This window comes from Erythrolamprus reginae, chromosome 7 (assembly GCF_031021105.1).
Source record: "Erythrolamprus reginae isolate rEryReg1 chromosome 7, rEryReg1.hap1, whole genome shotgun sequence".
NCBI classification, from domain to species: Eukaryota; Metazoa; Chordata; class Lepidosauria; order Squamata; family Dipsadidae; genus Erythrolamprus; species Erythrolamprus reginae.
This window is the reverse complement of record NC_091956.1, coordinates 1,253,263-1,270,409: the sequence shown is the minus strand read 5'-3', so window position 1 is coordinate 1,270,409 and position 17,147 is coordinate 1,253,263. Positions and strand designations below refer to the sequence as shown.

Here is a 17,147-nt window from a genome sequence, read left to right as displayed (position 1 = left end):
ACAGGCCTTTTGATGTATACACACATCTCACATGCACATACGTCTCACACATATACACACACCTCATAGTCTCTCAAATACACACACATCTCACAAACACACGTCCCACACTTCTCATACAAAATCTTCACACACATACACAACATCTTTCACAGGCACGTGTCTTTCCCACCCTCTCTCTCTCACACACACACACAGACAAACACACCCTGAGTTGCTTTTACAGTGGCCAAAAATGTCTGCCCTGAGGGGGGAATTCACCTCAGAGTAAAGCCGCTTCTCATCCAGCTCCTCTCAATCGCTGCTGATTTTCTTAATATTCAAAAAAAAGGGAGAAATAGGAATTGGCTGCTTAATCTGGAGCATACGTAGTCCCTTTTGTGGGAAACAGGAGCGCTTGGAGAAGGGGCCAGATGTCTTCCAAGGGATTGAAACTGGTTTTTTCCAAGGCGGCCTGTGCGGGTGAGAGGAAAATGGCCGCCTCCCGCTCCCATTAATCTCAGTAATTAATCCCCACGAAGGGCTTAATTATTCCTGACTCCTGTGAAATATCTGGAGGGGTTCCTGAGTGATAAAGGGCCTCTTTAATTCCTTCGACGCCGGGAGGTTCTGCAGCGAAAGAATTTTGGGCCTCCTCCCTGTCTACACGTGAGGCCGCGCCTGGGGAAAAAATATGTTGGGCGAGGCAATTGAAATGGGGGGCAAGCAGAGGCCTGCCTGCCAACGTTTTGTGTTGCAAAACACAAAGCAGAGGGGATAATGACAGGATTCGAGAGCCTGCTATGAATGATGCAGAAAATAATTATATAGAATAGAATTTTTATTGGCCAGGTGTGATTGGACACACAAGGAATTTAAACAAGCGGGACCCAGGGGAAGAGCCTTCTCTGTGGCGGCCCCAGCCCTCTGGAACCAACTCCCCCCAGAGATTAGAATTGCCCCCACCCTCCTTGCCATTCGTAAGCTTCTTAAAACCCACCTCTGCCACCAGGCATGGGGGAACTGAGATACTCTTTCCCCCTAGGCCTTTACAATTTTATGCATGGTATGTCTACATGTATGTTTGGTTTTATAATAAGGGTTTTTAACTGTTTTAATATTGGATTGTTATATGCTGGTTTTATAAACCCGAACTCAGAACAATCTACATACATATACCCGTGAAAATTTACGAAAACAAATATATATATATATATACACACATACATACACATGCATACACATACATACATACATACACACACACTGCTCAAAAAAATATAACTATAGAACTATAAATATAACTATGAAAAATATAACAATATGACTCCAAGTCAATCCACCTTCTGTGAAATCAAACTGTCCACAGGAAGCAATACTGTTTGTCAATCAATTTCACGTGCTGTTGTGCAAATGGAATAGTTGTGCAAATAAAATATTCAATGAGAGTATTTCATTCATTCAGATCAAGGGTGTACTTTTTGTGTGTTCCCTTCATTTGTTTGAGCAATATATATGTATATTTCTCTGGCAGCCACAAAAATTGTTGGCATCTGCTGCAAATATATAGCCTTTTCTGTGGCGGCCCCGACCCTCTGGAACCAGCTCCCCCCGGAGATTAGAACTGCCCCTACCCTCCTTGCCTTTCGTAAACTCCTTAAAACCCACCTCTGCCGTCAGGCATGGGGGAACTGACACATCTCCCCCGGGCCTATACAGTTTATACATTGTATGTTTGTGTGTATGTTTGCTTTTAATAATGGGTTTTTTAGTGTTTTTTTAAATTATTAGATTTGTTCTTACATTGTTCTTGTTATTGTTGTGAGCCGCCCCGAGTCTACGGAGAGGGATGGCATACAAATCTAATAAATAATAATAATAATAATAATAATAATAATAATAATAATAATAAGTGGCCGGATCCCAATAGTGTGCCCCAAAGCAGCCTCTTTCTCTTGCTCCCTGAATGGCTGGGAATCATGGGCCCTGTAGTCCACACCTGGCCCACAGCTCCAGGTAACCTCAGGCCTCTCCTTCTCCCAGAGGGAGGGAGCCTCGGATGCCCGCTGCTGCTAGGATGCACCGCTTGCCTAGCAACCCTGTTGTGGTAGCTGCGGTTGCCAGGAGACGGAGAGAACTACGGCTCCCACAATGCCTCTCCTGAGATGGAGGGGGGGGCAGTGTAGAGAGGCTGGGGTTGCCATGGCTGCCCTTGCAAACAATATGGCCGCCCCCGGCCCTGCTAGCTAGGAAAGGAGCAGGTAGAAGCACCATGGCCCACGGTGACCTGGACGAGGAGAGCCTGAATGACCTCTACAGCTGGGTGGACGGCATCCCCCTCTCGCGCCCCAAGAGGAACATCACCCGTGACTTCAGCGATGGAGGTTTGGGGGCGGGGGAGGGCACTGGAGGGGAGGGGGGCAGTGAGTTTTGGGAGCTGTCAGTCTTCCTCTATCTTCTACCTCCATCTCTCCAGGGCAATAGCAAGAGCCTTTAGACTTATATGCCGCTTCTCAGTGCTCCTACAGCCCCCTCTAAGGCTGTATGAACACCCCCTCCCCCATGGAAGGCTGAGTCAACAGGGAGGGAGGGAGAAAGGAAGGGTTAGAAGAAGCATAGCATAGTATTTAGACTTATATATTGCTTCACAGTGCTCGCATTGGCTGCCGATCAGTTTCCGGTCACAATTCAAAGTGTTGGTCATGACCTTTAAAGCCCTACATGGCATTGGACCAGACTACCTCCGGAACCACCTGGTACCGCACGAATCCCAGCGACCGATAAGGTCCCACAGAGTTGGCCTTCTCCGGGTCCCGTCGACTAAACAATGTCGTTTGGCGGGCCCCAGGGGAAGAGCCTTCTCTGGGGCGGCCCCAGCCCTCTGGAACCAACTCCCCCAGGAGATTAGAACTGCCCCCACCCTCCCTGTCTTTCGTAAACTACTCAAGACTCATTTATACTGCCAGGCATGGGGGAGTTGAGATATTCCTTCCCCCTAGGCCATTACAAGTTATGCATGGTATGTCTGTGTGTATGTCTGGTTTTATAATAAGGGTTTTTAGTTGTTTTATTATTGGATTGTTACATGCTGTTTTTTATCATTGTTGTTAGCCGCCCTGAGTCTACGGAGAGGGGCGGCATACAAATCCAATTTATTATTATTATTATTATTATTATTATTATTATTATTATTATTATTATTATTTTACAGGCCTCTCTAAGCGGCTTACAGGATCAGCATATTTGCCCACCACAATCTGGGTCCTCATTTGACCCACCTGGGAAGGATGGAAGGCTGAGTCAACAGGAAGGAAGGGAAGGAAGGAAGGAAGGAAGGAAGGAAGGAAGGAAGGAAGGAAGGAAGATAGCATTTAGACTTATATGCTGCTTCCTAGTGCTTTTACAGCCCTCTCTAAGCGGTTGTCAGAATCAGCCCCTCGCCCCCAACAATCTGGGTCCTTATTTGACCCACCTGGGAAGGACAGAAGGCTGAGTCAACCTTGAATCAACCAGTGGTGAGATTTGAACTGCTGAACTACAGCTAGCAGTGAGCTGAAGTAGCCTGGAGGGCTTCACTCTAACCACTGCGCCACCCGGAGAGAGCCTGGTTGGGGATGATTGGCCCCCAACTGGTCCAGAATTCAGAGGCACCCTGGAGACCCCTCCCCATTTAAGCAGCCTGGGGGCCCCTTCCACCCGCTACCAATATTATTGGATTTGTAATGCATTGTATTATTATCATGTTGTGAGCCGCCCCGAGTCTTCGGAGAGGGGCAGCATACAAATATAATAAATAAATAAATCCAGCCCCTTCCTCTGGAACAGCGAGGACGTTGTTCCTTGGGGTAGAGAGCTGTGTGTAAGCCCCTGTGCAGGGAGGGTCTCGGGCAGTGGGGGGGTCGCAGCGATGGGAAAGACCCCTGGGGAACCCTCCAGAGTTCTTCCAAGCCCCGGACCCTCCCCAGGGGATGTCCTGAAAGAATTAAGACAGGGTTTCCCAAACTTAGTTTATGGCTTTCAATTCCTAGAATTCCCAGCCGCTGCTGAGAATTCTGGGAGTTGAAGTCCACCCATCCTGGCAGAGGAATTCTGGGAATTGAAGGCATTCATTATATGAATTTTGCTCCATTTACAATCTTGCTTGCCTCGGTTGTTAAGTGAATCACTGCAGTTGATGCATTAGTAATCCGGTCGTTATGTGAAATCTGGTTTCCCCCCTTGACACCGTGACCCGTCGTAATTCGAGTCAATGGCTAAGCCCCTGAATTTTGATCCCATGATACTGGAAAGGTCTTAACTCTGAAAAATGGTCCCAAGTCATTTTTTTTTCAGGGCTGTTGTAAGTTTGAATGGTCACTAAATGAACCGTCGTAAGTTGAGGACTTAGCTGTATAGGTATTTCTTACAACAGATCATTTAGTGACCGTTCAAAGATACAACATCGCTGGAAAAAGGGATTTATGGATGTTTTTCACACTTACGACCGTTGCAGCATCCCAACGGCGACATGATCAAAATTGAGACGCTGACTCATACTTATGACCGTCACAGTTCCTCGCGATCACGCCGTCACTTTTGCAAACAAGCCAAGTCAGTGGGGGAAGCGAGTCTGCGGAGAGGGGCGGCATCCAAATCCAATAAATAAATAATAAATAAATAAATAATAGTTGTGTTTGTAACTGAACTACTGCAGTGACTCGCTTAACAACGGCAGCAAGAGAGGTCGTAAACTGGAGCCAAGGGCACTTAACCCTTGTCTCGTTCTGCAACCGTGAGTGGGCAGATTCTATTCCGGTTGTATGTCAAGGACTTCTTTCTTTTTATCGCCCGTCCAGTCCTGGTGGCCGAAGTGGTGAAGTTTTACTTTCCCAAAATTGTGGAAATGCACAATTATGCTCCAGCGAATTCCACGCAGCAGAAGCTCTCCAACTGGAGACACCTGAACAGGTGAGCAGTTTTACAGGTAAAGCCGGCGGTCAGAATCCCCCACTCCAGATCGATGGGTATCGGTTGTTGTCCATGGGGAGCTGCCTTGCCAAAAATAGGTGCAAACCCCACCCCCCTGTGTGTGAATACTGGTGTGAAAATTGATCCACACTCAAGCAGTCCTAAGTTGTTGGTTTTGCATAAAAATGACAAACAAACACACAAACATTTAACATATAGACAGAGTGGGTCTTCTCCGGGTCCCGTCAACTAAACAATGCCGCTTGGAGGGACCCAGGGGAAGAGCCTTCTCTGTGGCGGCCCCGGCCCTCTGGAACCAGCTCCCCCCAGAGATTAGAATTGCCTCCACCCTCCTCGCCTTTTGTAAGCTCCTTAAAACCCACCTCTGCCGCCAGGCATGGGGGAATTGAGATGCTCTTTCCCCCTGGGCCTTTACAATTTCATGTGTGGTATGTCTGTATGTATGTTTGGTTTTTTATATTAATGGGTTTTTTAATCGTTTTTAGTATTTATTGGATTACTATTGCTACAGTCCAGTAGCGATTTTTGGGATACATGCGCCCGCATGCACAGAAGCAAAAAACGCTGAAATCTTGCTCATATGTGAGTCCTCACACAAAATTCCGCTTGCTGTGCATGCGCAGAAGCAAAATCTCATGCTGACAAGTGCAAGCGCAGCCTTTCAGCTGCCTTTGCTGTCCTTAAGTGGACTAGGGGAGTGGCCGATTAGCCTCCTGTCTTACTCCCCAGTAGACCTCCTCTGGAGTAACCGTTCCTGTCTCTTGGCAGCCCTGCGTGCTCGTGCAGCAAGGAGAAGTCTCTTCTTCCTCATCACTGCTCTGAGGTGCTGGAGGTTCCAAAGACCCTGGCTGAACCTCTGCCTCTGGCACCGAGTCCTCGCCATCCTCCCCATGCACGCAGAGGAAACGAAGCTGCGCGCAGCAGAAATTAGAATCCGTGGATGGACTCCCCTGCTCAGTTCCCACGCCTCTCTTTCAGGAAAGTGTTGAGCAAATTGAATTTTTCCATTCCTGAAGACATCGTCCGGAAGATTGCGCAGTGCACGCCCGGCGTGGTGGAGTTGGTGCTGATCCCGTTGAGACAGAAGATCGAGGAGAAGCAGAAGCAAAGCAAGATATCCTCCACCTCTTACCAGGTCAGTAGAGCTTAGGCGAGGGTCAATGGAGCAAAGGTGGACCTCTTGAGGCCTTCTCCTTGCACAGTCCACCCAACCATTGTTCTTCCCCAACTTAACAAGTAGGCAGAACCACAAGGGTTGGTAACTCACCCCTTAAAACATCTCGTGAATATCTCTGCGAAGGGCCAGGATTGTTTCTCTGCCTGGTTAAGGTTTCACAGGTCAGTCCTCGGCTTAATGACCATAATGGAGCCCAAGAGTTCTGCTGCTAAGCGAGGCCATTCTCAGGTGAATCGCAGTCTGTTTTGTAGCTTTTGGGCCACACTGATTAAGTGCACCATCATTATTATTGTATTATTATTATTATTATTATTATTATTATTATTATTATTATTATTTATTAGATTTGTATGCCGCCCCTCTCCAGAGACTCGGGGCGGCTCATTGCCATTGTTAAACGAGGAACCTGGTTTGTTAAGCCAATCCGATTTCCCTAATGACTGCTCATCGCAAAAGGGGGATCAGGTGACCCCTTCCTCCAACAATGACGCTGTTGTAAACACGAGTCCATCACCAAATTTGAATCTTGAGACCCTGAGGATGCTACAATGGCCCTTAAGTGTGTAAAGCGAGTCCCGAATCATGTTTTTTCAGCGCCGTTGTAAAATGGGAGGGCCCCTAAACAAAATGGTTGTAAGCCAAGGACCACCCATGTTGGGTGGTCCTTCAAACCATGGGCAGAAACACAACACGCCCACAAGTGTTTGGCCTGAGGTCTCGCCTCTCTTGGTTTCAACCTGGATTTCCCTGTAACACAAAATCCTCTCAGGAGTATCTAATTAGTTTTTACCTTAGACTAGCAGAAGAGTTTTAATTTCCTTAGATAAACAGAAGGCTAAATGGATAATTATTTCCATACGCTAATCAATGGGTGGGTTTCCTTTAACCAGGCACGTAGGTTTAATCCTATCATATCCACAGAGGGCATTCCATATTTTTATAGACCTGGATAGTTAACTCACATTTTACCCTTTTTTCTAAATTAGATTCCCTAGAGTAGATTCCCTAGAGTAGATTTGATTTGATTAGATTATATTCCCTAGAGTAGAATAGCTTTCAGACTTAAATAAGACAGAGTAATAAGATGATGATAATAATAATAATAATAATAATAATATTATTATTATTATTATTATTATTATTATTATTATTATTTATTGGATTTGTATGCCGCCCCTCTCCATAGACTCGGGCCGGCATACAAATCCAATATATTATTATTATTATTATTATTATTATTATTATTATTATTATTATTATTATTATCATCATCTTATTATTCTGTCATATTTAAGTCTGAAAGCTATTCTATTCTAGGGAATCTAACAACAATGTTGTTAGCCGGGGCAGCTAACAACAATGATAAAGATGCTTTATTGACAAGATAGTTTTGCCATATCATTGCAATAATCGACAATAGCCTCCATCTCCCATAGAGGAGATCGCCACCATCCGAGCAGGAGATCCATGGAGATCCACGCCTTGAAACCAGTCGGCCCCTTTTTCAGCCTCCCCGGACAGCTGGAGATGCGTATTTTAGCCCTGGGAAGTAGTCTCCCAGGGTGGGCCCCATGTACAAACCGCTGCAGTAGTCAAGCTATGAAACGACCGGGGTATCAAGTCCTGTCTGAAATTACCCACCCACCCCACTCAATTGAGGAGCTCTCTTAATCCGGACTGATGGGAGGGGGAAATAATGGCAAACGTACCCCCCCCCCCTCTTTCTTTTTTTCTTTTTATACCTTCCTTCCTTCGTCTTCTGCTTCTTTCCAGGGCCGGCCACCAACACCTCTGGGCTGCTGCAGCCTTTGCTCCTTCCCGACTCCAATGCCCCAGGTTTCTACCTTTCGCCACCTTCCTTTTTTTACCTGCCTGGAGATACACCTGGCTGCTTTTCCTCTGTCTGTCTGTCTGTCTGTCTGTCTGTCTGTCTGTCTCCAAGCCACAAGACAGGTGGGGCAGGGCACGGAGGGGCTGGTCTTGACGGACGCTGCTTCTTTTAAGGGAGAAAAATAAACTCTTCTCGAAAGGGTTGCTTCAAAGGGGTCACATACCTGGACCAGGAGTCTCCAAACGTTAAGACCTGTGGACTTCAACTCCCAGAATTCCCCCTGCCAGGATGGGTGGACTTCAACTCCCAGAATTCCCCCTGCCAGGATGGGTGGACTTCAACTCCCAGAATTCCCCCTGCCAGGATGGGTGGACTTCAACTCCCAGAATTCCCCCTGCCAGGATGGGTGGACTTCAACTCCCAGAATTCCCCCTGCCAGGATGGGTGGACTTCAACTCCCAGAATTCCCCCTGCCAGGATGGGTGGACTTCAACTCCCAGAATTCCCCCTGCCAGGATGGGTGGACTTCAACTCCCAGAATTCCCCCTGCCAGGATGGGTGGACTTCAACTCCCAGAATTCCCCCTGCCAGGATGGGTGGACTTCAACTCCCAGAATTCCATGCCCAGGATGGAGAGTCCAAGCAGACAAGTCTTAAACTTACTGAGTTTGGAGACCCTTCACTGAGCTGGACCAATGCAGGTGGTCCTCATCTTACGGCCACAATTGAGCCCACAATTTCTGTCGCTGAGTGAAACACTTGTCGAGTGAGCTTTTCCCCATTGTGTGACCTTTCTCCCACCGTTGTTAAGGCAATGAACGCAGTTGTGAAGTCAGTCACACAATTGTTCAGTGAACCTGGTTTCCCCGTTGACTTTGCTGGTCAGGAGATCGCGATCCTGGGAACACAGCGACCCTCATAAATACAAGTCAGTTACCAAACGTTCCGAACTTTGAAAGGTGACCATGGAGAGGATGCAATGGTCATATGAAAAAGTCCCTTTTTCCCCCGGTGCTGTTGTCACTTCACATGGTCACTAAATGAAACTGTTGTTGTAAGTTGAGGACTCCTGTAGAAAAAAGTGCCAGGGAAAGAGTTGTGTCTGTAGTTGCTGCTAGGGCCTTGAACAGCTGGGAGCAAAGGATGTCGCCTGCCATTGTACATGGCGTCACAAATGAAATTGTAACCTCCTGGGTATTGTCAGTATTTATTGTAGCTCTGGTGCTGGACAGGGCAACGTAGACTTACAGATAGAGCTCTCCAGGGTCCTGAAAGCCAGATAGCACATGCTGGCAGTCCTGGATTTAAATTAAATTAAATTAAATTAAATTAAATTAAATTAAATTAAATTAAATTAAATTAAATTAAATTAAATTAAATTAAATTAAATTAAATTAAATTAAATTAAATTCTTAACAATCCGAAGCCCATAAGAAGCTCCATGAGTAAGTTTAAGCTTGCACCTGAGCTCGGCCGGAGTAAAGGAAAGAGTTAGCCGAGGAAGCGCTCGGTTGAGCAGGGAGTCAAAGAGCAGAGGCGAGATCCATTGTTTTGCTCCGACAGAAAAGCTCGCTGGGCAGAAGGATTCCCCAAAGGGTTGATCACCTCCTCAGAGGTCCCATCTAACCACCGCTGGGATTGAGCTTCCTGCGTCCTCAATGCTTAGGGTGCTTGGTTTGCATTCGAGCGAATGATTTTTGATACTTAACTGTTATAACGTTTTAGACTAACTATTTATGTTAATTGGATCCAATTGTATTTCGTGCACTGTTTTATTGTTGACATGTTGTGAGCCGCCCCCGAGTCCCTGGAGAGGGGCAGCATAAAAAATTCAATTAATAAATAATAAATAAATAAATAAAAGGGGAGGGCGGAGCAGGGTGTGAAAGAGAAGGGGGGGTCCGTAGCACTCGATGTGCCAGTCTCTTGGCCTCTCTCTTGAAACAGGACCTGGGCATGCGCACCATCGGGGAAGAGAACAACTACATGGAAACAGGTACGGGCGTGAAGGGCAACGGGGGGGAGGGGGCTGTTCTGCCCAGGGTCCCCAAAACGACAGACCCTCTGAGGCAGAAGCAACAGTTCTTTTATTAGGAGTGCCAGCAAAAAGTTTCTCTCTCTTTCACAAGTCTGTCCAGCAAGGAGATTGTTGTGAGCACTCCTTGTCCACCTCTGGTGATGTCCGATTCTGGGGAGGATGAGCCAGGCCCCTCTGGATACCCTGGGCCAGGGGGGTTGCCAGCTGATGCAGAGAGCGAGAATGGGGGAGAAAGTGACCTGAGTGAACCCGAGGAACCACTAGGGGGGGGGCTGATGTGACAATGGGGGAGTGGCCCCAGTCAGAAAGTGAGGAAGACATGAGAGGGGATAGTCAGTGGATAGAGCCTCGCTACAGGAGATGGCTCAGAAGGCGAGAGGAGTTACAGAGTAAAAGGTATTAGCTTACAACCTGACCTCTTTGGCGTGTGGTGCCACTTCCAGGCAGCATAAAGACAAAAGGTTGTGAGGAAAGGGGTGTGGGGTTTCAACGTGGTTCAGTGGAAGAGATGTGAGACTGGGGGAAGAGGTGATTGAACAAGGCTTTAAAACCATGAAAGGAAAGGATGGGATGGGATGGAATGGGATAGTTTAGTTAGTTTAGTTTATTTAGATTTGTATGCCGCCCCTCTCCAAAGACTCGGGGCGGCTAACAACAATAAAAAACAATGTAAACAAATCTAATATTAAAAACAATCTAAAAAACCCCAATTTAAGAAACCAATCATACCAACAAACATACCATGTATAAATTCTATAAGCCTAGGGGGAAGGGAAAAGTTTCAATTCCCCCATGCCTGACCACAGAGGTGGGTTTTAAGGAGCTTGCGAAAGGCAAGGAGGGTGGGGGCAACTCTGATATCTGGGGGGAGCTGGTTCCAGAGGGTCGGGGCCACCACAGAGAAGGCTCTTCCCCTGGGTCCCGCCAAATGACATTGTTTAATCAACGGGACCCGGAGAAGACCCACTCTGTGGGACCTAACCGGTCGCTGGGATTCGTGCGGCAGAAGGCGGTCTCGGAGATATTCTGGTCCGATGCCATGAAGGGCTTTATAGGTCATAACCAACACTTTGAATTGTGACCGGAAACTGATCTGCAACCAATGCAGACTGCGGAGTGTGGGTGTGACATGGGCATATTTGGGGAAGCCCACGATTGCTCTCGCAGCTGCATTCTGAACGATCTGAAGTTTCCGAACACTTTTCAAAGGTAGCCCCATGTAGAGAGCCTTACAGTAGTTGAACCTCGAGGTGATGAGGGCATGAGTGACTGTGAGCAGTGACTCCCGGTCCAGTTAGGGCCGCAACTGGTGCACCAGGCGAACCTGGGCAAACGCCCCCCTCGCCACAGCTGAAAGATGGTTCTCTAATGTGAGCTGTGAGCTGTGGATCGAGGAGGACGCCCAAGTTGCGAACCCTCTCTGAGGGGGTCAGTAATTCCCCCCCCGGGTTGTGGACGGACAGATGGCATTGTCCTTGGGAGGCAGAACCCACATCCACTCCGTCTTATAGGGTAGAACAAAGCTGGAAAAGACCTTAGAGGTCTTCTAGTCCAACCCCTTGCTGAGCCACGAAACCCTCTTCCACTTCAGGCAATTGTCTGAAGGGTCCATGAGGAATTCCGGGGTGTTGAATGGTCCTTCTTCACCTCTCTTTGGCATTTGACAGGCTACCCTTCGAAGGCCACGTCCAACAACAGCGGAGGATACGCCAAGGACTCTCCTTCTTCCGAAAGGTGAGCTATCTGAGGTCGTCCTCTTCAGGTGTGTGGGGGGTCTTTGAACCCCCAACCCAGGTAGGTTGCAGGTGGGATTCGAGGGGCCACTTCTCTCCTTTTCGGCCCAGCTGAATTGCAGGCCGGAGAAATACAGGTAGTCCTAATTTATGGCCACTGTTGAGACCCCAGATTTCAGTCGCTGAGAAGGATTTAGGGGTTGTGATTTCTGACAGTCTCCAAACGGGTGAACAGTGCGGTCAGGAAGTAGGGAAAGCAAGTAGGATGCTTGGCTGCATAGCTAGAGGTATAACAAGCAGGAAGAGGGGGATTGTGATCCCCTTATATAGAGCGCTGGTGAGACCCCATTTGGAATACTGTGTTCAGTTCTGGAGACCTCACCTACAAAAAGATATTGACAGAATTGAAGGGGTCCAAAGACGGGCTACAAGAATGGTGGAAGGTCTCAAGCATCAAACCTATCAGGAAAGACTTCATGGACTCCATCTGTAGAGTCTGGAGGACAGAAGGGAAAGGGGGGACATGATCGAAACATTTGAATATGTCAAAGGGTTAAATAAGGTCCAGGGGGGAAGTGTTTTTAATAGGAAAGTGAACACAAGAACAAGGGTACACAATCTGAGGTGAGTTGGGGGAAAGATCAAAAGCAACGTGAGAAAATATTATTTTACTGAAAGAGTCATAGATGCTTGGAACAAACTTCCAGCAGACGTGGTTGGTAAATTCACAGTCACTGAATGTAAACCTGCCTGGGATAAACATAGATCCATCCTAAGATAAAATACAGGAAATAATATAAGGGCAGACTAGATGGACCAGGAGGTCTTTTTCTGCCGTCAGTCTTCTAGGTTTCTGTAACTGTTTTCCCACTTGCAGGGGTCTCAAAGGCTACCCGGTGCCTCTCCAGTCGGATGCCAACATGCGCCTCCACCTAGCCGAGCGTGAACAGGCCCTGCTGGCTTCCCAGGAGACCATCCAGGTGAGGACAAGAGCCTTCTCTGTGGCGGCCCCGGCCCTCTGGAACCAACTCCCCCTGGAGATTAGAACTGCCCCCACCCTCCCTGTCTTTCGTAAACTACTCAAAACTCACTTATACCGCCAGGCCTGGGGGAGTTGAGATATTCCTTCCCCCTAGGCCAGTACAAGTTACGCATGGTATGTCTGTGTGTATGTTTGGTTCCTGGGAATTCTGGGAGTTGAAGTCCAGATCTCTTCAAGTTGCCACGGTTGGAAACACTGTCCTAGTGGTCTGACGCCCTCCTCGGCCCTCTCCTCTTAGATCCTGCAGATGAAAATCCGTCGTCTGGAGCACCTGCTGCACCTCAAGAACGTCCGGATCGACGACCTCTCCCGGCGCCTGCAGCAGGCGGAGGCCAAGCGGAAGTGAAGGCCCCTCCCAGCTGTGGTGGTTCTCCAGACCATGACGGGCTCCCCTTCTCCACCCCGCTCTGCCTCCCGGTCCTTTGAGCGCCCACCGCTTTCCTGCGCAGTCCTCCAGCCCGGCTGAGATGTTGGAAGGGGACCTTCCGTGGAGCTCTTCTGGTGTCGGAGGGCAGCCTTAGCCCGACCGGCTTCCCCAGCACAGCCCAGGCGAGGTTGTACCTGGAGGAAAGAAGACCAGGGGACATCCGGTCAGTCGGCCACGTTCTCCAGGAGGGCCTCTCCAGCCACCGTCTCCAGCCCCCGTTGTGCCTTACTCCTGGGGTGGCAGGAGAGCCCAGGAAGAGCCCCCCCCCCCCCCAGCCAACCAGGCAAGGAGGCCACGATAACGGTGGATGTGAACTTTCCTGGCATCTCAGAAGCACTTCGAGAAACGGTAGAATCCTTTAGCCAGGATTTCCCCCAGATTTGGCTCCGTTTGGGAGGTCAGAAGTTGGCTTGGATTCTCAGCCTCCTCCTCCTCCTCCAACTTCTAGCACTGATGCTGTTGCCTAGTAGGACAATGGAATGTCTGTGAGAACACAACCAAGCTCAGAGAGGACCAAGGACTTTCTCTTCTTCCTCCCCCTCCTCTATCATCATCATCTTCATCATCATTATCTTCTTCTCCTTCTCAACCTCCTCCTCCTCCTTCTTCTTCTTCTTCTCTTTCTCCTCCTCCTCCTCCTTCTCTACCTTCTTCTCCTCCTCCTCCTCCTCCTCCTCCTTCTCTTCCTCTTCCTCCTCCTCTTCCCTTCTTTTTCCCTTTCTCCTTTCCTCCTCCTCCTCCTCCTCCTCCTCCTCCTTCTTCTCCTCCTCCTCCTTCTCCTCCTTTTCCGCTTCCTCTTCCCTTCTTTTCCCCTTTCTCCTTTCTTTCTTTCTTCTCCTCCTCTTCCTCTTCCTCTTTTCTTCTGAACTTCAGGCTCTTTCCAAGCCACCCTACCTGCTGTTGATGACTCCAGAAGAGAAGGAAGCCTTTCAGGATGGCTGAGAATGGCGTGATGGACAGCCAGGAAGACCCAGAGTTGGTCCTTTCTTGAGCTCCATCCATTGGGGGGGGGGGGAGGTATTGTGTCCCACCTAGGAAACGCACCACTCTGCTAACACAAGGATTCAGGAACGTCCTCCAATGGGTTGGGGTGTGTGTGTGGTTCCCACCATTACTCCAGGTTGCTTCTGGCCAGGAGGCTTCTAGATTCTACTTGTAGGTTCCCTATTCACCCCTCCCCACCATCAGACACCTGACCCGTCCCATGGCTACCCCGCTTTCCCCAATTCCAGCCGGGGAATCTCCCGGTCTTTCCTTCTGAGGTCCATCCAGGTGGGCTTCAAAGCTTTCGCGGGGCCTCTTTTGTGTCCTTCCTCAAACCTTTGGAGCTCACACGCACAATCCCTACCACACAAACCCAAATTCCCCGTTCTGGCTTCCTGCAGGCGAGGGGCCTGTCTTGTGAAGACAACAGACTGAGGTGTGTTGTGGGACCACGAGATGAATCAATCCACGTCCCTGGAGAAGAAGATGCTGTTTCCCCCCAATTCTCCCCCTCTTCCTGCCCCGGTAGAGTTCAGGAGCAACATATGGGGTGCGGCCACCCGCCCTGTTTGAGTGTCAAGCCTCGCTTTTGAACCCAAGTGTGGTTTTTCACACACACCCCAAATTCACACGGTGGCTCTTTTGATCCCCACCATGGCTAAGCGATAACTTCCTCCGAAGAACCAACTCGGTCGTTGCTTCCATCGTCACCTTGAGACCTAGAGGAGATTGCGTGTTTGTGTGTGTTTGTGAGTGTGTGTGTAAGGGGCCTGAACCCGGGTCCAACCTCTGGACCATTTGAAGTGCCTTTGAACCTTGTGTAGGGAGTGAGGAGGCTTCAAGGGAGTGAGGAGTCCTTCTTTTCATTGAACTTCAAGGTGGGGAGCGAGGAGGCTTCAAGCCTTGAAGGGTTTTAGGACGGAGCTCTGGAGAGACAAGGCCGGCCTTGCTTTGGTCTTTGGGCCCTCTCGCTTCTCCTCCTGCCATTCTCCAAAGCGTTGGGTTGATGAGCAGCTGGTCCACCCAACTGGCCGGCACCTCCAGCAGGAAGGGACCTGCTCGCCTCATCCTGTCATCCTCCAAAGCTTTCCGAAAGGACAAACTGTCTGAGCTGCCACCACCAGGTGTGAATGTTCCCACAACAGTGGTGGACAACAGATGCTTCTGCCGGAAGAGAAGGAGGGGGAGAAGGAGTCCTTGAAAGAGACGAAGAGATGGAAGCCCACCTTAGAACCTTCCTTCCCCCAGTCCCAAACCTTTCTTGGGAGAAGTGGGTGCGTTGGGGGGGAGAGAGCTGAGAATGAAGTCACTCGCTTTGGGGGTCTTCGCAAAGATGAAAGGAGAAGGGGGCGGTCAACCTATGCTGGAGCTCCGAATCCTCCCTCAAAGCAGGATGAGCAAAGCTCCAAGAAGTTGTCCGACTGGTCTCTTGTAGGACGTCAACCGTGTAGGCCTCTTGATAATCCCATTTTTCCTTTTTTAAAAAAATTGTAATGTTTTGAAAACAAAAAACAACAGAACAACAAGAAGGAAACCAGCGCTCGACCAAAAGACCAAATGTGAAAACCAGATCTACAACGACATTTCTATGGTGGTGGTTTTCAACGTGGTCCTGCGATTCCCTCCCGGGATTCCTGAAATTCCTCCCCACCTCTGCCCCAGTGCCTTCTGCCCCATTGGCTTCCACCAGGGTCTCCTGTGGATCCACACGGATCAATTCTGCCCATTACTCGCCTTCAACTACGTTCGAGAGGCTCCGGCCTAGGTTTTAGGGGTTGCCAATGCACCTCTCAGGGTTTCGGTTCTCACCAGGTGGCCTTCGTAATTGAGGGTCCAGTTTTGGGGACTTCTGGGGTCTTTCCCATGATCTCAAGGCTCTCTGGGAAGAGTTCCAATACTGCAAAATTCCCACTAGCCTGTTATTGCAAAGAATCAAGGCTATATTTTGAGAAAGGGAAATGCTTATGCTTCTAAATGCTCATTTATGCTGGCTAAGTCTCCTGGGGAGATTTCTTGGCAGGGGAGGAGCTATCTCGAACTACTGGCACGTGTCAGAAAACAAAACTAAGATAAACAAACAAAAACCAGAGAGTGTAATACCCATGGTTGGACAGCAGAGGGCATCTGTAGCTTTGTTTATCAATTGCAAAAAACTCTTTGGCAATGCAGTTATTGGACCAATTAGCTGCTTTTGTGTGTATTTTTTATTTGTACGATCAATCGGCTTTCTTTTCTAAAGGTAATTTATTTCTGCTTTTCAGCATTAAAGGCTTTAAATCTCCCTCCCTCCTCTCTCTGTCTCTATTTTTGGGACATGATCGAAACATTTAAATATATCAATGGGTTAAATAGGGTTCCAGAAGGAAGTGTTTTAAATAGGAAAGTGAACCCAAGAACAAGGGGACACAATCTGAGGTTAGTTGGGGGAAAGATCAAAAGCAACGTGAGAAAATATTATTTGACTGAAAGAGCAGTAGATGCTTGGAACAAACTTCCAGCAGACGTGGTTGGTCAGTCCACAGTCACTGAATTGAAACATGCCTGGGATAAACATAGATCCATCCTAAGATAAAAATACTGGAAATAGTAGAAGGGCAGACTAGATGGACCAGGAGGTCTTTTTCTGCTGACAATCTTCTAGGTTTCTATGTAACAGGATATCCAAAAGTGGAATAGAATAGAATAACAGAGTTGGAAGGGACTTTAAAGGTCTTCTAGACCACCCCCCTGCTTAGGCAGGAAACCCTACACTACTTCAGACAGAGGGTTATCCAACATCTTCTTAAAAACTTCCAGTGTTGGATCATTCACAACTTCTGGAAGCAAGTTGTTCCATTGATCAATTGTTCTAACTACAGTATCAGGAAATTTCTCCTTAGTTCTAAGTTGCTTCTCTCCTTGTTTAGTTTCCACCCATTGCTTCTTGTCCTACCCTCAGGTGCTTTGGAGAATAGCTTGACTCCTCCTT

General features: G+C 48.4%; 1 protein-coding gene across 1 annotated transcript; it reads left to right on the top strand.

Moving 5' to 3' along the window:
* Positions 1–2,147: 2,147 nt before the first annotated feature.
* Positions 2,148–16,464, top strand: SPEF1 (sperm flagellar 1). The gene is made up of 7 exons (XM_070756818.1): positions 2,148–2,363; positions 4,815–4,926; positions 5,926–6,082; positions 9,903–9,951; positions 11,661–11,727; positions 12,604–12,706; positions 13,007–16,464. The coding sequence occupies exons 1-7, from the start codon at positions 2,252–2,254 to the stop codon at positions 13,112–13,114; spliced, it is 708 nt and encodes a 235-aa protein (XP_070612919.1). The 5' UTR covers positions 2,148–2,251; the 3' UTR covers positions 13,115–16,464.
* Positions 16,465–17,147: the final 683 nt, after the last annotated feature.

What these genes read in the sequence shown, in the direction of transcription:
- SPEF1 (XM_070756818.1), top strand. Translation starts at nt 2,252, where the DNA reads ATGGCCCACGGTGACCTGGACGAGGAGAGCCTGAATGACCTCTACAGC. An exon ending in AACTGGAGACACCTGAACAG is followed by an intron (nt 4,927 to 5,925) that starts GTGAGCAGTTTT and finishes CCTCTCTTTCAG; the next exon opens with GAAAGTGTTGAGCAAATTGA. An exon ending in GAACAACTACATGGAAACAG is followed by an intron (nt 9,952 to 11,660) that starts GTACGGGCGTGA and finishes GGCATTTGACAG; the next exon opens with GCTACCCTTCGAAGGCCACG.